Source organism: Ruditapes philippinarum, unplaced genomic scaffold, assembly GCF_026571515.1.
Source record: "Ruditapes philippinarum isolate M1 unplaced genomic scaffold, ASM2657151v2 ctg2963_1_1_1_1, whole genome shotgun sequence".
NCBI classification, from domain to species: domain Eukaryota; kingdom Metazoa; phylum Mollusca; class Bivalvia; order Venerida; family Veneridae; genus Ruditapes; species Ruditapes philippinarum.
Genome location: NW_026853030.1, coordinates 90,988 through 109,274, shown reverse-complemented (window position 1 = coordinate 109,274; position 18,287 = coordinate 90,988). Strand labels below are relative to the sequence as shown.

At 32.1% G+C, this 18,287-nt stretch overlaps 1 protein-coding gene across 1 annotated transcript in view; it reads right to left on the bottom strand.

Annotated features, from left to right (window-relative positions):
* Positions 1–18,287, bottom strand: part of LOC132732049 (uncharacterized) — a 73,969-nt gene that overhangs the window by 5,307 nt on the left and 50,375 nt on the right. The window contains exons 38-49 of the mRNA XM_060718399.1: positions 17,903–18,019; positions 17,575–17,612; positions 17,136–17,233; positions 16,771–16,929; positions 16,275–16,315; positions 3,480–3,505; positions 3,123–3,247; positions 2,832–2,987; positions 2,470–2,528; positions 2,219–2,347; positions 1,461–1,623; positions 137–295 (exon numbers count right to left, since the gene is read on the bottom strand). Coding sequence (XP_060574382.1) covers positions 137–295; positions 1,461–1,623; positions 2,219–2,347; positions 2,470–2,528; positions 2,832–2,987; positions 3,123–3,247; positions 3,480–3,505; positions 16,275–16,315; positions 16,771–16,929; positions 17,136–17,233; positions 17,575–17,612; positions 17,903–18,019 — 1,270 coding nt within the window. The remainder of the gene's footprint in view (positions 1–136; positions 296–1,460; positions 1,624–2,218; positions 2,348–2,469; positions 2,529–2,831; positions 2,988–3,122; positions 3,248–3,479; positions 3,506–16,274; positions 16,316–16,770; positions 16,930–17,135; positions 17,234–17,574; positions 17,613–17,902; positions 18,020–18,287) is intronic.

Below are 18,287 nucleotides of genomic sequence, written 5' to 3'. Positions count from 1 at the left end.
GTAAGCTATAAATTATTGTAAATGTTTCAGATAGAACTATGTTAATGGAAAATAAGTAATAGCATACATTTATGCTGATGGTAGTTGCAAATAAGTTACCCTGAATTTGTACCATTTGTATGTGCAAATAAGTTACCCTTTATTAGTAGTAGTCTGCTGGCAGAATTTATAGGGACCACCTAGCGATGCTTTAACACATATCTGTGAAATATGTCTTGAATGATCAGTACTTCCAGTTCCTAGCACACTTTTGTTTGATATACTCAAACCGGAACTCATAAAACCAATCAATGGACTGAAAGATAAAACATAGAAAAGGAAATAAAATAAAAAATAATGGAAACCCGATAGACTGGAGTCGAAAAATAAAAAAAACGTGCATCTCTCACATGTACTAGTATAGGTTTTTGCAGAATTCAATATTCAACGAAAGACTATAAAGACTACATGGACTACATCAGAACATATATAACTTACACTAAGATGGAATATGGGACAATCTTTTATAGCTGACGTCAAACAACATATTATACATGTTGTTTTCAGTGCAAGAACACATTGAAAATAAAAGGTCCTTCAAAAGCAATAAACACAACATAAATAGTATTTTATACAATTTCTTTGTTATCAAGAAACACATTCAATAGAAAACATTGATCACGATTAAAACTAAATAAAAAAGAAAGAATTAAGAAGAAAATTACACAAAAGTTGCAACTGTATTTAGCTATATCTCTTCCTACCAAAACAGAGTTAATCATCATGGACATTGACATGTTATAATGGGACAAGCAACTGGAGATTAACGTCGCACTATCTTTTTCATCCAATCAGGCGCAATGGCATTATATATTATTTTGTCATGTTGATCATTGTAAAAGGGTATCTTTTTTATTCGTTGTAAACGGTGTACAATAATACAAATATAAGTCAACTGGCATAATCTTTTTACAGTCCTTTTTATGATGATCTTGACTTTAAGAAAATGTTATCAATTTAATCTCAAATAAAAACAGAATTAAAACATTAATTGAATACTAACGATCAACTGTCAATTAGACGCCAACATCCGACCGTACACTCGGTATTTAGTTGGTAGTAACATTTTTCGTTATCATATTCCCCAAAATAAACAAAATGAAATAAAGAAGTAACAAATTTGATATCATTATATATTATATGTTTGCAATGCTCATGTAAATTAAAAAGAAAATGTCTTAAAAAGTCCATTATAGATATTGTTTATCCCAATATACAATTAGATGTCAATTGTCAATTAGACGCCAACATTCGGTCGAATACTCTTTATTTAGTTGGTAGTTACTTTTCTTGTTATCATATTCACCAAAATGAACAAAATGGAATGAAATTAGTGGCATATTTAATATAATTTTATGTTTATATATATATTTGCAAAGAACATGCAGATTGAAAAGTAAATACGTGTAAAAGTTCCTTACGGACTAGTTTTCATCCCAATATACGGTGTATTAATGCAGCAGTCACTATTTTCTTCACATTTGACGTCATATGGAATAGCGCTGTCTATTTCAAAATATTGAATTCCACTAATCGTACCATTCAAATTCCTGACACCTGGTAAAGTCTTGTTATTGTTTATTCCTGATAAAGAATTCATAAATCGTATTAAAATAAACCTAATGTAATTTCCTTCTTTACTGGCGTCACTTTAGCGGGTTTCATATTATAAAGTTTTTGTGATGAACTCTGCGATTTGACACAAAGTTTTAATGACTGAGCGAGAATTGTTTATTTTTTTATCGTTTTCTTTTTTGTGACACATTTTGCAGTTTATTCGATCTTGTTATTGATACCATTGTATATTTGTCTAACTATTTATAATACAAACGCATATTTGTGACCATATTAAATTGTAAAAAAAAAGTTTGTTCATCATTGATTTTCTTCACGTTCTTAAAAATTATAAGTAAGCAACAATAAAATTATTATTAATAAAGAAGCAAGAAAGTATTTCAATTGTCACTATATTTTTATCGTTGACATGGAATAGCAAGCAATCACAGTACTTTGTCAGGTTTCTACAACTTCACAAAACCGCATCTCCACCTGCATCTGAGTATATTGCTTTGCCGATCTTATTCGAAAGCTTGATACAAAAATTTTTGATAAGCCTATAGAATTATTTGTTGTACAAACCTTTAAGTTGTAATATTAAAGATCAATAAATTATATTCACCATGTTCACAATTTGTGCCTATGAATCCATCCGATGTACAAATGCACGAGTATGTTACTGGCGTCTTCCTGAAATCCGCCATACATTTTCCGTTGTGTTGACAAGTGATTCCACGACATGGTGATATAACTGCAAAATATAAGTTTTCACATTAAAAACATTGATCGTACATATTTATGGTAAATTTATTTTTGATGATAATGATCATTTCAAACAAAATAATCAAAACTTTAATAATTAGATATATTTACCTTCCCTGTCCATATCTGTGACTACTTTAATAGTGTAACATCTACGTTCACCTTTTTTCCTGAATGTATGTAACGAAATTCATTTTCAGTTATTTTCAAATACACTGCTTATTGGTTTTATCAGGAGCGTTAATCAAATGCGGGATACTTAATTGAGCTTACCACTTTGTTGTTTCTACACTATATGAACTGCAAGTGTAGTTAACGACTACAAACAAACTTGTTCATTAGAATGATAATGGATCGTTAAGTTATACCAGTAGTTAAACTTAAATCATCATCACTATCAATACGACAGATCTATCATTTCACAAAATAATAACTTTAAAATATTTGAATGACAGAAATAAAATGTTTGTTACCCTGGTATCGATACTTGGAGACAAAGTTGGTGCGAACCGTCTGCTTGAGGTGGAACATACGTGACATCCCCAGTACACACCGTACTGTTCTCTCTCTTTACTTTAAATATGTGTACACCTTGTACGGGACTTGGACTCCTCTCAGTCAGAGATGGACTAAAAGTTTATGAAAACAGCACAATATTACAAATCCATGCAATGCATTAATCTAAATATTTAAATTGCTGTGTTTTAGTAAGGAAAAAAGCAAACTTAATTTCCCCCTTTTTAGAATATAAACTTGAATATTACCATACTCCAGGAAAATTAAACATATCTCCAGATGTAAAATGCATGTCGAAATGACAAGCCTTTTTGATTTCACACATCACAGTAGCTTCAGTTGATAGTGTAGGGGGAAAAAAGAAGGGCTTGGTCTGCAAAAATGAAAAAAAAATGACAACAATAAAATTATGAGTTTCTACTTTTCTCAACCGATTTTTCAACATACTTAAATATTTTGTCAGAAACTCTTTTCAATAACTAATGTTGAAAATCATTAACTGATTATTCAAATCATGTTTAAATTAATTAATTTTCTATCAATATTTACATTAGAAGATAAAGCAATGTCTCAAGCGCAAATTAAACAAATTAACTAATATTTACCTTGTCCGTTTTTTCCAGGGCTGTACCTAAAATAGAAATAGATTCTATAAACTGTTTTTAAGATTGAATAACTGAAAATTGATATCTGATATTGATATATTATAATAAATATTCTGGACCACAATGGAAACAAATGAATTAACAAGGACTTTTTTGTGTCATCCTAGGTATATGAATACATGAATTGGCACAATTTTCCATTTATAAATAACTTGGTGGTATTTTATATAATGTCTATCAAAATGATTATTTAATTACTATTATGTTTAGTTTGTCTTCTTATAACTAGTCTTAAGGTTTCAATTTAAAGTCATAATATAGTTATTTTTAATGATTTTTATTGGTTGTTGTATCACTCATGGTAATAATTATGTGATATTTTTCACCATGAAATGCCATGTAGTTTTATACAGAAATAAATTTTCATTATGATATCGATTTTGAAGTGAATGGAACTTATCATAATTTCAAATACACCGGACCGCAAAATAAACGCAAAGGTTTTGAAAACGTACGTCTCTTTTAAATGTCTGCTATATAGATTTTGAACCTTATTATTTTTATAAAAAAAATTATTTTAAATTTATGACCGTGATATCTGACTGGCAAACATAATTTTAATGTCTAGGAAAGGTCATCTCTGTAAATTGGTTAGTAAAAATAAAATAAAAATAATGTCATTTACTCTTCTAAAACAGTTATTCAATTGATGATATAACAATTTTCTAGTTATTTTAGGTTAATACGTAAAAATCGCCACAACACACGGCCAAAAAAAGTCATATATTATGTATAACCTAATGTTTTATTTGACAGAGTAAGATTATAATTATGTAAGGTAAGTTACAATTTGTTCAATAGAAAGTGTCTGCTGAATAAATTTGATAATGGAGTTTTGGAAGAATTTTACTGTGTTATGAAATAAAGCTCTTAATATGGTCTCATATGTATAGTTTGCATCACACTCGTGCATTCAGTACCCACATGCTTATATGTACACATAGCATAAATTTGTCATTTTCTGAAGTATTAGCTTGGAAATGTCGTAGAGTCTTTTGATGTTTTGTTTTCTGAATTTTTTACTACTCAAGAAAATGCTTAAGGCGGTGTTAAAAATGATAAGAAAAATGAAACTGCAGATAGAAATTAATGCAAGTATTAGTTTTTCCAAAAACGAGTATTCGAATAAAAGAATTCAGCGAAAGGGACTCCTTCCTGAACAAAAGAGGTAATGCTTATTCTTTTTATAGAAAATTATACTATTTATCCCGTAGGAGTCTATAGCTACACACTGGTTTCAAGCTTCGTACATGAAGAAAGTGTTTCATTTTTTTAAAAAGGTAAACCGACAAAAAAATGGCGGATGACGCGCTCCGTAGACACCCATTTTTGAGGTTTCTTGTCGTCCATTTTGTTATCATGTGATATTAAATTATGCATTTTGAATGGCTTAGGGCTGCCAGTATTCGGATAGAAACGGTGGAATATTGTTGAATGTATATGATAAGAAACGGCAAATATAACCAAACAGCTAGCTAAGGGAATTTCAAACAGTGCTTTGAGAATAACTAAGGGTTGTTTGGAATAAGAGATTCTTCATGAGACATTCCTATTTATTTTAGGTCTTTTATCGAGAAACCTTGGGCATACCTGCGGAACAAAATGGCTTTGAGCGTAAAATCATGACATGATCTCATTTGACTTTCAACTTAGGTTGGTCAAATATATTTCTAGTACTTTGAGACTTGGAAATTCGTTGAAAAAAGCAGATTGAATGCTTTCATTTTAATGTTGAGAGATGTTAGTGGTCAAAAGGTAATAAAATATGGGCGTTTTGCTGGACACTATAGGGCAAAGCTCTAGACTGTCTTTATTCCGCATAATTAGTGTCAGTTACAGTCGTATGTCTCTTTATGTGCTTGAATAATTGATTCCTGGTTCAGAGCCAAATCCCGCAAAGAGCTAGCTGAAACGCAATTGAATCATTGGCGCATTTAAATTTTTAGCAAACATGTTAAATGCCTGCACCAAAAAGCCAAAAGCACACTTCTCCAAAACAATTGTTCAAAACAAGTCAGTTTGGAATGTCAAGAGGGGTTTCAAATTAACATAAGTGATCCCTACAATGTCCCAGAAGCCAAATCATCAGTATGTTAATACCACCAACTGAACTGTAATACCATAATATGTGGGATAAATGCAGTAAAGGCATGTCGATAAGAGAGTAGTAGCTTTAAGAACTGTAAAGCAATCATACCTAGTCCAGTCTCTAGTCTGGTAGCTCTAAAATTGTATTAGGTTGCCTTTTAAGCCGAGTGTCTTTGGAGCAAAATTTATGCTTCTAACCAGTTAGTGAAAGTGGTTGTAAAAGTAGTTATGTGAAGGACAATGTCCCAATATGAAAAGGTGGTAAAGAGAAGTTTAAGGAAAGGCTCTGCCTCTGACCATTTAGTTATGTTGGGAGTAAGGATAGCTGCAAGAAAACGCGTTGGCTTAGTTATATAAATGTACCCGATGGTATAGTAGATCATTACTTGTAGAAACCGATGTCTTAAATTTAACACAACTTGTGGGTTTAGGTAGCAATAATCAGAATTGAGGCATACTACTTTTAAATTTTCTTCATTGAATTATTGAATTTGCATTGAATTATACATATGTAATCAATATTACTTCTGATTATTTACTTTTGTCTCATTTGAATCTGTTAAGTATATACATACAGATTCATGTAGCACTAGAACATTGTTGATAAGTTTCACCAAACACATAATCTTTAGACAATTCTTAGCTGGATGTGCATGTTCGAGCAAATATGTTCGGCTGATAGGTAACGTAATCTACTTCGTTCCGGCTTCAAGTCTAGTTAAAGGGACTCCACTGAGGTTTAAAAGCCTAAAAACCTAACATTTGAATTTCTTACATACATGAGCTGGGGTAGGTAAACGGAAAAAGGGATCGAGTAAGCGTACACTTTGCATATTTAGCCCCGCCTATAAATAAAGCACGAATTTCTTATAAAGCGTTATCATCATGATTAAAATAGACTATAAATCTGTGGAAATGATCAGTGTTACTGTATGTAAGTGCATATGCTTAATCCCCCTAATAAATATACACGAATGTCTTATAAAAATGGAAAAAGACTTTAAAGTGTTAAGTCGTGCAATAATGGTGCTTTCATTCATATGCCAAATGATTTAATCAGCATATGAACCTATGTGATGATATCAAGTTAGATGACTAAAGGATCATCTGAATATACATACAATGTATAGTTTTGTTCATATGAAAAATATATTAGGAATCACATTATAAGAGGACCAAGTTTATACTATATAGTTTTCATTGAACAGATACAACGCAATCACGTAAGATGACCATGTACATATACTATACTTTTCATTGAACAGATATCAGCGGGTCACGTACTTGATGACCAGGGGATCATCTACTTGTACACATAAAATAATTTTCATTTAACTGATATCATTGAATCACGTAGGTGACCAGGCGATCATCTAGATATACACGTCCTCTTTCTTATTATGGAAGGGATACAAGGGGATAACGTAAGATGACCAGGGGATCATCTTATTTTACATATGCTATAGTTTTTATTGATCAGAAATAAGGGGATCACGTAAGATGACCAGGGGATCGTCTAGCTGTGCATACAGTATAAGATTCATTGAACAGATATCAGGGGATCACGTAAGATGACCAGGGGATCATTTAGATGTACATATACTATAGTATTCATTGAGCAGATATAAGGGGATCACATAAGATGACCAGGGGATCATTTCTACATGTAACATATACTCTTTCTAATTATGGAACGGATATATGGAGATCACGAAAGATGACAAGGGGATCAACCATATGTACATTTACTATAGTATCCATTGAATAGAAATAAAGGGATCACGTAAAATGACAAGGGGATCGTCTATATGTCCATATATACTATAGCATTCATTGAAAACAGAAATAAAGTTATCACGTGAGATGAGCAGGGGATCTCTACATTGTACATTTATTCTTTCTTATTATGGAACAGATATATAGGTATCATGTAAGCAGACAAGGGGATCATCTAGATGTGCACATACTATAATATTCATTGAACAGAAATAAAGGGATACCGATCACGTTCGATGACAAGGGTATCATCTACATGTAAATTTATTCTTTCTTATTACGGAACAGATATATGGGTATCATGTAAGCTGACCAGGGGATCATCTATATGTACACATACTTTAGTATTCATTGAACAGAATACAAGGAGATAACGTAATATAACAAGTGGGTCATCTAGATTTACATAAACTATAGTTTTCATTGAACAGATATCAGGTGATCACGTAAGTTGACCAGGGAATCATCTTAATGTACATATACCGTACTTTTCATTGAACAGATATAAGGGATCACGTAAGATGACCAGTGGGCCATCTATATGTACATATACTATATTTTGCATTGAACAGATATAAGTGGATCATGTAAGATGACCAGGGCTTCATCTAATTTTACATATGCTATAGTTTTTATTGAACAGAAATAATTAAGGGGATCACGTAAGATGACCAGGGGATCGTCTAAATGTGCATATAGTATAAGATTCTTTGAACAGATATCAGGGGATCACGTAAGATGACGACCAGGGGATTATCTACATGTATCTACTCTTTCTAATGATGGAAAGGATATATGGAGATCACGAAAGATGACAAGGGGATCAACTTTATTTACATTTACTATAGTATCCATTGAACAGAAATGAAGGGGTCACGAAAATGAGCAGGGGATCATCTACATGTACATTTATTCCTTCTTATTATGGAACACATATATGGTTATCATGTAAGCTGTCAAGGGGATCATCTAAATGTACATGAACTCTTTCTTATTATGGAGGGGATATAAGGGGACAACGTAAGATGACCAGGGGATCATCTAATTTTACATATGCTATAGTTTCATTGAATAGAAATAAGGGGATCTTGTAAGATGACAAGGGGATCATCTAGATGTGCATATACTGTAAGAATCATTGAACAGATATAAGGGGATCACATAAGATGACCAGGGGATCATCTACATGTACATATACTCTTTCTAATTATGGAACGGATATATGGAGATCACGAAAGATGACAACGGGTTCAACTATATCAAAATTTACTATAGTATCCATTGAACAGAAATAAAGGGATCACGTTAGATGACCAGGGGGTCATTTAGATGTACTTATATGCTTTCATATTTTGGAGCAGATAAATGGGGATAATTTTAGCTGACCAGAACAGAAATAAGGGGATCACGTAAGATGACCAGGGGATCGTCTATATGTGCATATAGTATAAGATTAATTGAACAGATATCAGGGGATCACGTAAGATAACCAGGTGATCATCTAGATGTATAGATACTATTTGCGTCCGTGGACAAGTGGTTAAGGTCGTTGACTTCAAACTACTTGCCCCTCACTGCTTTGGGTTCGAATCCCGACAGTCGCCCTCCACCAGTAAAGCTGGAACGTCGCGATAATCTTACGTGATCCACTTATTTCTGCTCAATGAAAACTATAGTACTTATATGTACATTTAGATGATCCTCTCATCATTTTACGTGATCCCCTCATATATGTTCCTTAATATAAAAGAGTATATGAACATCTACATGATCCCCTTGTAATCTTACGTGATTCCTATATTTCTGTTCAATGAAAACTATAGTATTTGTACATCTACTCTAGATGATCCCCTGGTCATTTTACGTGATCCCATCATATCTGTTCCAAAATGAAAAAGAAAATGTACATCTACATGATATCCATGTAATCTAACGTGATCCCCTTATTTCTGTTCAATGAAAACTATAGTATATGTACATCTAAATGATCCCCTGGTCATTTTACGTGATCCCCTTATTTCTGTACAATGAATACTATAGTATATGCACATCTAGACGATACCCTGGTCATTTTACGTGATCCCCTAACATATGTTCCATAATGAAAAAGAGTTTATGTATATCTAGATAAATTCTAGTAATCTTAAGTGATTTCATTATTTCTGTTCAATGAAAACTATAGTTACTGTATATTTCCATCTAGATAATCCCCTGGTCATTTTATGTGATCTCTTTATATTTGTTCCATAATGAAAAAAGTGTCAATGTTCATCTAGATAATCCCTTGTAATGTTACGTGATCCCCTAATTTCTGTTCAATGAAAACTATAGTATATGTACATCTACATGATCCCCTTGTCACCTTACGTGATCCCCTTATTTCTGTTCAATGAATACTATAGTATATGTACATCTAGATGATCCCCTTGTCACCTTACGTGATCCCCTTATTTCTGTTCAATGAATACTATAGTATATGTACATCTAGATGATACCATTGTCATCTTACGTGATCCCCTTATTTCTGTTCAATGAATACTATAGTATATGTACATCTAGATGATCCCCTTGTCACCTTACGTGATCCCCTTATTTCTGTTCAATGAATACTATAGTATATGTACATGTAGATGATACCATTGTCATCTTACGTGATCCCCTTATTACGGTTCAATGAAGTGTATAGATTATGTACATATACATGATCCCCTTGTCATTTTACGCGATACCCTCATAGCTGTTCCAAAATGAAAAAGAGTATGTACATCTATATGATCTCCTGGTAGTATATGTATATGTAGATGATTCCCTTGTTACCTTACGTGATCCCCTTATTTTTTTTCAATGAATACTATAGTATATGTACATCTAGATGATCCCCTTGTCACCTTACGTGATCCCCTTATTTCTGTTCAATGAATACCATAGTATATGTACATCTAGATGATACTATTGTCATCTTACGTGATCCCCTTATTTCTGTTCAATGAATACTATAGTATATGTACATCTAGATGATCCCCTTGTCACCTTACGTGATCCCCTTACTTCTGTTCAATGAATACTATAGTATATGTACATCTAGATGATCCCCTTGTCACCTTACGTGATCCCCTTATTTCTGTTCAATGAATACTACAGTATATGTACATCTAGATGATGACCATTGGCATCTTACGTGATCCCCTTATTTCTTTTCAATGAATACTATAGTATATGTACATCTAGATGATACCATTGTCATCTTACGTGATCCCTTTATTTCTGTTCAATGAAGTCTATAGTATATGTACATCTGCATGATCCCCTTGTCATTTTACGCGATACCCTCATATATGTTCCATAATGAAAAAGAGTATGTACATCTATATGATCTCCTGGTAGTATATGTACATGTAGATGATCCCCTTATCACCTTACGTGATCCCCTTATTTCTGTTCAATGAATATTATAGTATATATACATCTAGATGATCCCCTTCTCACCTTACGTGATCCCCTTATTTCTGTTCAATGAATACTATAGTATATGTACATCTCGATGATACCATTGTCATCTTACGTGATCCCTTTATTTCTTTTCAATGAATACTATAGTATATGTACATCTAGATGATACCATTGTCATCTTATGTGATCCCTTTATTTCTGTTCAATGAAGTCTATAGTATATGTACATCTACATGATCCCCTTGTCATTTTACGAAATACCCTCATAATGTTCCATAATGAAAAAGAGTATGTACATCTATATGATCTCCTGGTCATTGTAAGTGAGCCCTTTATTTCTTTCTGTTCAATTAAAACTATATTAAATGTACATCTACATGATCCCCTTGTCATCTACGTGATCCCCTTATCATCTTACGTGATACCTTTATTTATTTTCAATGAATACTATAGTATATGTACATCTAGATATTCCCCTTGTATTCTTACATGATCTCCTTACATCTGTTCCATAATAAAAAAATAGTTTATGTACATATAGATGATCCCCTTGTCATTTATTTGATCCCCTCATATATGTTCCAGAATGAAAAAGAGTATATACATCTAAATGTCACCTGGTCATCTTACGTGATCCCCTTATTTCTGTTCAATGAAAACTATAGTATATGTACATCTAGATGATCCCTTGGTCTTTTTATTTGATCCCCTTACATCTGATATGTAATGAAAAAAAGTTTATGTACATCCAGATGATCTTGTAATCTTACGTGATCCCCTTATTTCTGTTCCATGAAAACTATAGTATATGTACATCTAGATAATCCCCTGGGCATCTTACGAGTTACCCTTATATCTGTTCCATAATAAAAATGTTTATATGTATTTCCCTCACATATGTTCTTTAAGAACTACAGTGTTTATACAGATGACCCTTCTTCATATATATTCCATCACTACTAATGTATATTTACATCTAGATGATTCCCTGCTCATCTTACATTAACCTCTCATGCATCTTCTATAAAAACTAGTATATGTTCATGCAGATGATCTCTCTTATAATGTGATTACTCATATATCTTTCATGAACATAAGTATACATTGTGTACAAGTGCATTCAGATGATCCTATAATAATCTTACTTGATATCCTAACATAGGTTCATCTGCTGATTAAATTATTAGGCATATGAATGAAAAACCATTATTCTACAGTTGTATGTCCTGAAGTTTAAAGCCTGTTTCCATTTTCTAGACATATGCATAAATTTATTAGGAGGATTAAGCATATGCACTTACATACAGTAACACTGATAATTTCCACTGATTTATAGTCTATTTTAATCATGATGATAACGCTTTATAAGAAATTCGTGCTTTATTTATAGGCGGGGCTAAATATGCAAAGTGTACTCTTACTCGGTCCCTTTTACCGTTTACCGCTGGGGTACTTTAAACAGAAATATACGCAAAATTAATTAAGAAATATACTTTGAAATAAATTGAAAATCGTATTTTTATGCTTTTCTTAGCCCGTTTTGAGTGAAAAGCGTTTAAACGTCTTTCATTTTGTGTCAATTATTTACAATTTGTATATTTATTCCGGAAAAACGAAGTGCGCTAATGATCTGAAATTTTGCACAAAGATTAGTGGTCTAAACCTACTTCAAATGGTCCATTTATCTGGACAAAAATATTTTCAGTCCCACCATGTCAAAAAACCTCAGTGGAGTCCCTTTAATGTTAATCAGGCGTTAGCAATATATAATAATTGTATGTTTATGATAGCGTGGCTTGTTTTTGTATGCTTATTATAAGAAATTGCGTGACTGGGGGTTTTCTGTGATGGAAATAAAACGAGCCTTTTGCAGATTTTGTAGTCATGACCATGATTCATTACATTTGATGACTAAGTTACAGGGTTATTAATTTTACCAACGAAAACCTGTTGGCTTTGTTAATGTAACAGGCCTGAAGTTCGGAGGTTTAGTCTCTCATTTTTTGAAACTTTTATATATTCAGTATTGTCTTTAATATTACGTCCCCTACATCGGACCATGGAAACGATGTGCGCCATCTTGGATTTTTAGCCATATTCATTTTATACTCTGATTTGCTCTCTAACTGGTCTTTACCTAAACATGCTTTGTGACAAATTTCAGGTTTTTCCCAACTTAAGAAGTTTCATTTCAGGGGGTCGAACGTATAGCGGTGCGATACTCCTTTAAGCGAGGTGATTTCATGCGATACGCCCTAATGGCAGATTTACTCGTGTAAACACACGTCAGAGTGAGTGTTTTTTATTAAGTATTTCATAAATCTTCGATTACAATTGCATATTTTGTATTGAGAATGTCAAGATAGGACCGACACACATTTCATCAAAATAAAAGAGGCCTAAATTCATAACGAAAAAAAGTTATTGAAGGTAAACTGACGGCAACTAATTTTGGGTCGGTGAATAAAATCGCTTAATGCAAGCTTATATTAATATAGTTAATTTCTTTTTCTTCTTTATTCTATAAGAGTAAGCATAATTGAGTTGCATAGCAAGTACCTTTGTGCTCCGATATACATAGACGCTTATTGGTCAAAATATTTTAAGTGTACGCTGGATTTTGGTGCGATAAAGATAAACTGTACGCTGTTAAAGGTTCGATATTTTTCATTAACACATCTGCTGTACATGTTTTCCTATTGATCTATACTAAGATATCTACCATATATTTGCCCGTTTCCGGAATTCTGAAATCTTCTTCTTTCCTTAAAGATTTACTTGAAATAAAAGTTTTGTATAACCATCTATATAAGTGTTTGAACTTAATTTAAATAATTAATAATAATTATCCTGTGAAAATTAGGAGTTGGAAAAAAGTAACCTTTACTCTAAGACCTTAGATAAAAAGTAGGAATTTGACCAAAATATGTAAGAATGAATTCTTGTATAATTTAACTCACTTTTAAAGCAGAACATTTCAGAAAAATAGCAGTTAATATGTGATATAAGGGCTGTTTTACTTCATGAGGTTCTAAGATCGTTTGCACATGTGCTGTCAAACTGATTTTTTTTCATATTATAAATAGAATTGAACATTTCAAACAACCTATAAAATACAGTGAAAGTACATTTCACTGCTGTTCTAGAGATAGAGACTGAGAACCAGGTGGTAAAATTCTTTTCTAAAATGTTGTTTAGAACAGGCTATTTTTGTAGTGCACATAATTGTGGCCTGTCAGGAAAAAACACAAAACTACAGTTTCAAAATTCAGTCAGTCATTGGACACCAAACAGCTCAGTGTCTTTCTTAGGAACAGCTGATTCTCACATGTGCAAATACACTGTTATAAATGTAGCAGAGCAATTAAAACATTACAAATTGATTAACAAACAAAACTACTGCCAGATAGGTAAAGTACCACAAGTACAAATGCTGACACATGTGCAAATAAACAAAAAGTTTTTGAGTATATAATATTAGATTGAGTCACACTGCTTATGGAGTAGTATATAAATAACACATGGGTTTGTGGGTTACAGTTAAACTATCATCCCAAGGAAAATACTGTTAGCCAAGATGTTAGCCGAGGGAAACAGTATTTTTAGGAGGGTTGATATTTTTACTGTTACCCACAAACGCTTGTGTTTTATTTATTTTATTTCCCGAACAGATACTGTAATCAATAATACTTTTATTTACATAAAAATCACTTGCCCAGATTTTATACTGTTAAAAAGTGCTGTTGGCCTGTAACAGTACAAATCTCTTGGTACACTTGCTTTAACAATAAGAGTAACTCCTAGTGGAAATGAATATTTACAAAAAAGTGAGGGGTAATGCTATACATTAAATGTTGCAGAGAAAGCCTAGTTTTAAAAGTAAAACTACTGGCAGATATGTTAAATCACTAAAAGTATGAATGCTTTCATAAGCAAATACACAAAGCTGTTTGGTATACACTGGTTATGGAGTAACATAATTATATATTCAAAGCGACAGAGCTAATGACAAACATCAGAATTACTGAAATATAATGATGTGCTCTGTATATAATATATAACATCCAATCCATAGAGGAAATCAAACCAGTATTATTATTTTTTTATAAATTTCAAGTTCCATTGCAAAAAAAATGGAAGAAACAAAACGAATATTATCGTGCCTATTGATTACTTGATAGAATTTCAAATTTCTGTGCATAACTTATCATCTCATTTTAATTATTAACCTTTGTGAGAAAAGAATATTTAAATTAACTATACCATAGTTTAATACACGAATGTACATTTATTGACACTTGTTTTAATTGACACTGTGGTTTTCATATGATTAACATACAAACTCAAAACTTGATATTTCATCAAAATTGAATAAGAATGTACTGTAATGAGGAAGTTGCTACAGAAAAACATACCAACATATGTGCGTACAGTTGGTTTATCGGACCAAATATTAGGCGTACAGTAAGAAAACTGGAAATATGTTATATACTTTCGGATAGATATGGAAAACTACTCTAGTATATCGTTTTGTTTTCAAAAATAAACATGTTGGGACTTAAACTAATCGAATATCTCGTTTTAAAACGACTGATACATTATTCGTTTGCATGTGCATATCAGGTTGACGGTTAAATTTGCAGCAACAAATACCTCAATAACTTCCTCAATTCTATAAAATTTCGTATTTTATTTTGACAATCATGCACAATTATAGTTTTGATCAGCATGCACAATGCTATTCTTCAAAAAATTACAATAGACAACAAATATTTGGAAAAAACATGCTCTCTTTCGTTTTCGCTCCCGTCCGCCATTAGGGCGTATCGCATGAATTCACCTCGCTTAAAGGAGTATCGCTCCGCTATACGTTCGACCCCCCTGCATTTGATATACTGACATTTATTTTAAACAAATTGGAAGCCATTAAGTGGTCATTTTAAATGGCCATTTCAATGGTCAAGATTAAGTTTATCAGTTTGGAATCCACCTTTATCATATTCACCATACCCTAAATAGGTAAAATTTACCAAGATAACACAAAATGCCCAAAGCATCTTATACAAGGCCATAATATCATTTAAGTCCTGTCTATATACATGTACAAAGTTCAATAGTAACTTCTGGCTCTAAGATTGAAACAATACTCCTTAGAACAACGTGTCTCCATGAAACAAATAAACATATATGACATGTTTGTATTCATACATGTAATATTGACAATATGTGAAAATTGAACTTATTGGAAATAAGCTTTTGCGTCTTGAAATGGTGGTCATTTATTTATTTTATTCAAATTCCATAAGTATATAGGTAGTGTACTAAAGCCGTTGTTACTATTCGAATTATATTTGTTTCTCCAATCATACAATTATTTGCGATTTTATGTATGTTTGAAGATTAAACTGTTCAGCTACTTACTTATCACTTTAACCATGACACATATTTCATCTTCAGTTTTGCTAAAAATCAAAAGAAAAAAAAAATATACGAATTGAAGCTTTAAATATGCAGTTATGACAAATTTTAAGTTTATGATCGTTTTTAATATGACCGACAAACAAATAAAATAAACATTAAAGTAATGACATTAAGTAGTAGCCATGACAATATTATTACGATAAAAACGAGTATGTTAGTCGGCCAAGGCTTATTATTATCTTGTACGGGATAAAGTTAACAGCCACCTTATATTAATGAGTAACCAACATATGAGGAAAACCAGTATTGTTTTCAAAAAATTAAACCGCGTGTGTGTTTGAAATTCAGAAATGTTACACGGTTTTATTTAACGGCAAAATACAGGCGAAAATGAAACCGTGACAATTTTGTAAAGGTTTTCGACTCCCACAAGTCACGAAAAGTCAATTTGTATATGTGCTATGAGATGATTAACTGGATGTGTGTCATTTCTTACCTGTTGAGAGTTGCCTGCAGACAGAATCTGAATTCCCCTGCCTCATTTGGAATAGACACAACCTTTCCTTGAAATACGGTAGAAGAACTTGTGAGAGGCATAAAGGAAGGTACCATCACATTCAGCCGTGGATCATGATATCCCAGAGATACACTTGGGCTTGGCATAAAAACACATAAGTAATATAAAAAATCTTTTATGCGATATCTTCAAAAAAGTGACCAATAAACAACATAGTTTTATTCAAAATTTGATTTGTTCAGTAACTATTAGAAATCATAAATATTGTTTACTTACGAAACTTTTTTCATGCAAAATATTAAAAAAGATACACTTATAGATAGCCAAAACATAGGAAAGCTTACGAATGTCCGTTCTTTGAAAACACTTGGAACGGTATATCACATGCCTCGTTGATTACGCATTTAACCTCGGACGGAACTGTTAAATCTCCGATGAAACTCTACAAAGATTTAATGATGGATGTTTTATTGTAATATTGTAAGCTGCCAATAATTATTTTAAAAAATAATATTATCAAAAGTCAAGTATGACAGATTAAGATTTTGGCTCCCATCGTTATCTATCAATTAGTAGAAACTGATCTTTTTTTATTCATTTACTGTGGCCTACATGCATGTTGTTACAGTGTAATTAAATATCTAAATATCTATTAGATTTGAAAAGTAGTTTTTGTACTACTGCAAAAATGTAGTCGGTATTAGACTATTTAACAAACGTTCTGTGTTGGATACTTGAGGAACGTGATTGATATGTTTCAATTCAAAGCTATTTTTACATTACCAGTGTTTGTGGTCCCGTCATTTGGCTATCTACATACGCTACAAATGATATAAAAAATCATTAGAAGTTTAATGGGCATAAATCGTATGCAGTTACAATGGTGGAAAATCTTCCATGATAAATTTTACATTAGATAAACTTATGTATACTATTGTTTTGATTTGTTTTATGAGTTAGAGCATTATTTTATCTGTATTTTTAATCTCGGATCAAAGACTTTTTATTCTATATAATAAGCCCGAATAGTGTACAAACTAATGTCCGTGGCAAAAAGAGTAAAAGACAAACGCAGTTATATTTGATAATAAGAACAGAATGAAAGTGTAACCTTCATTGCATTGTGGCCCCGAAAATCCCTTTGAACAGTAGCAAACTGGATTATTCATGTCATGTCCATCACAAAAGCCCCCATTCTTGCATTCGAGAGTCTGACATCCTTTCTTAACTATAAAACAGATATTGTATATGTTAAAACATTTTATATTGATATTATTATTATGCCATGAGAATTAGTTTGAATTAACTTTATAAACATTCCTCATTTTGAAATAAAGATGAGCAAAACATATCGCTTAAACCATGTTCATACTGTAGGGAAAAAAACAACTGAAAAGATTTATAGATTTGACTTATTGATTTTACACGAGAATTTAAACCTCTTGTTGGTACTTATAAATGCTCGTACCCTACCATATACGTAAAGTATTTACAAC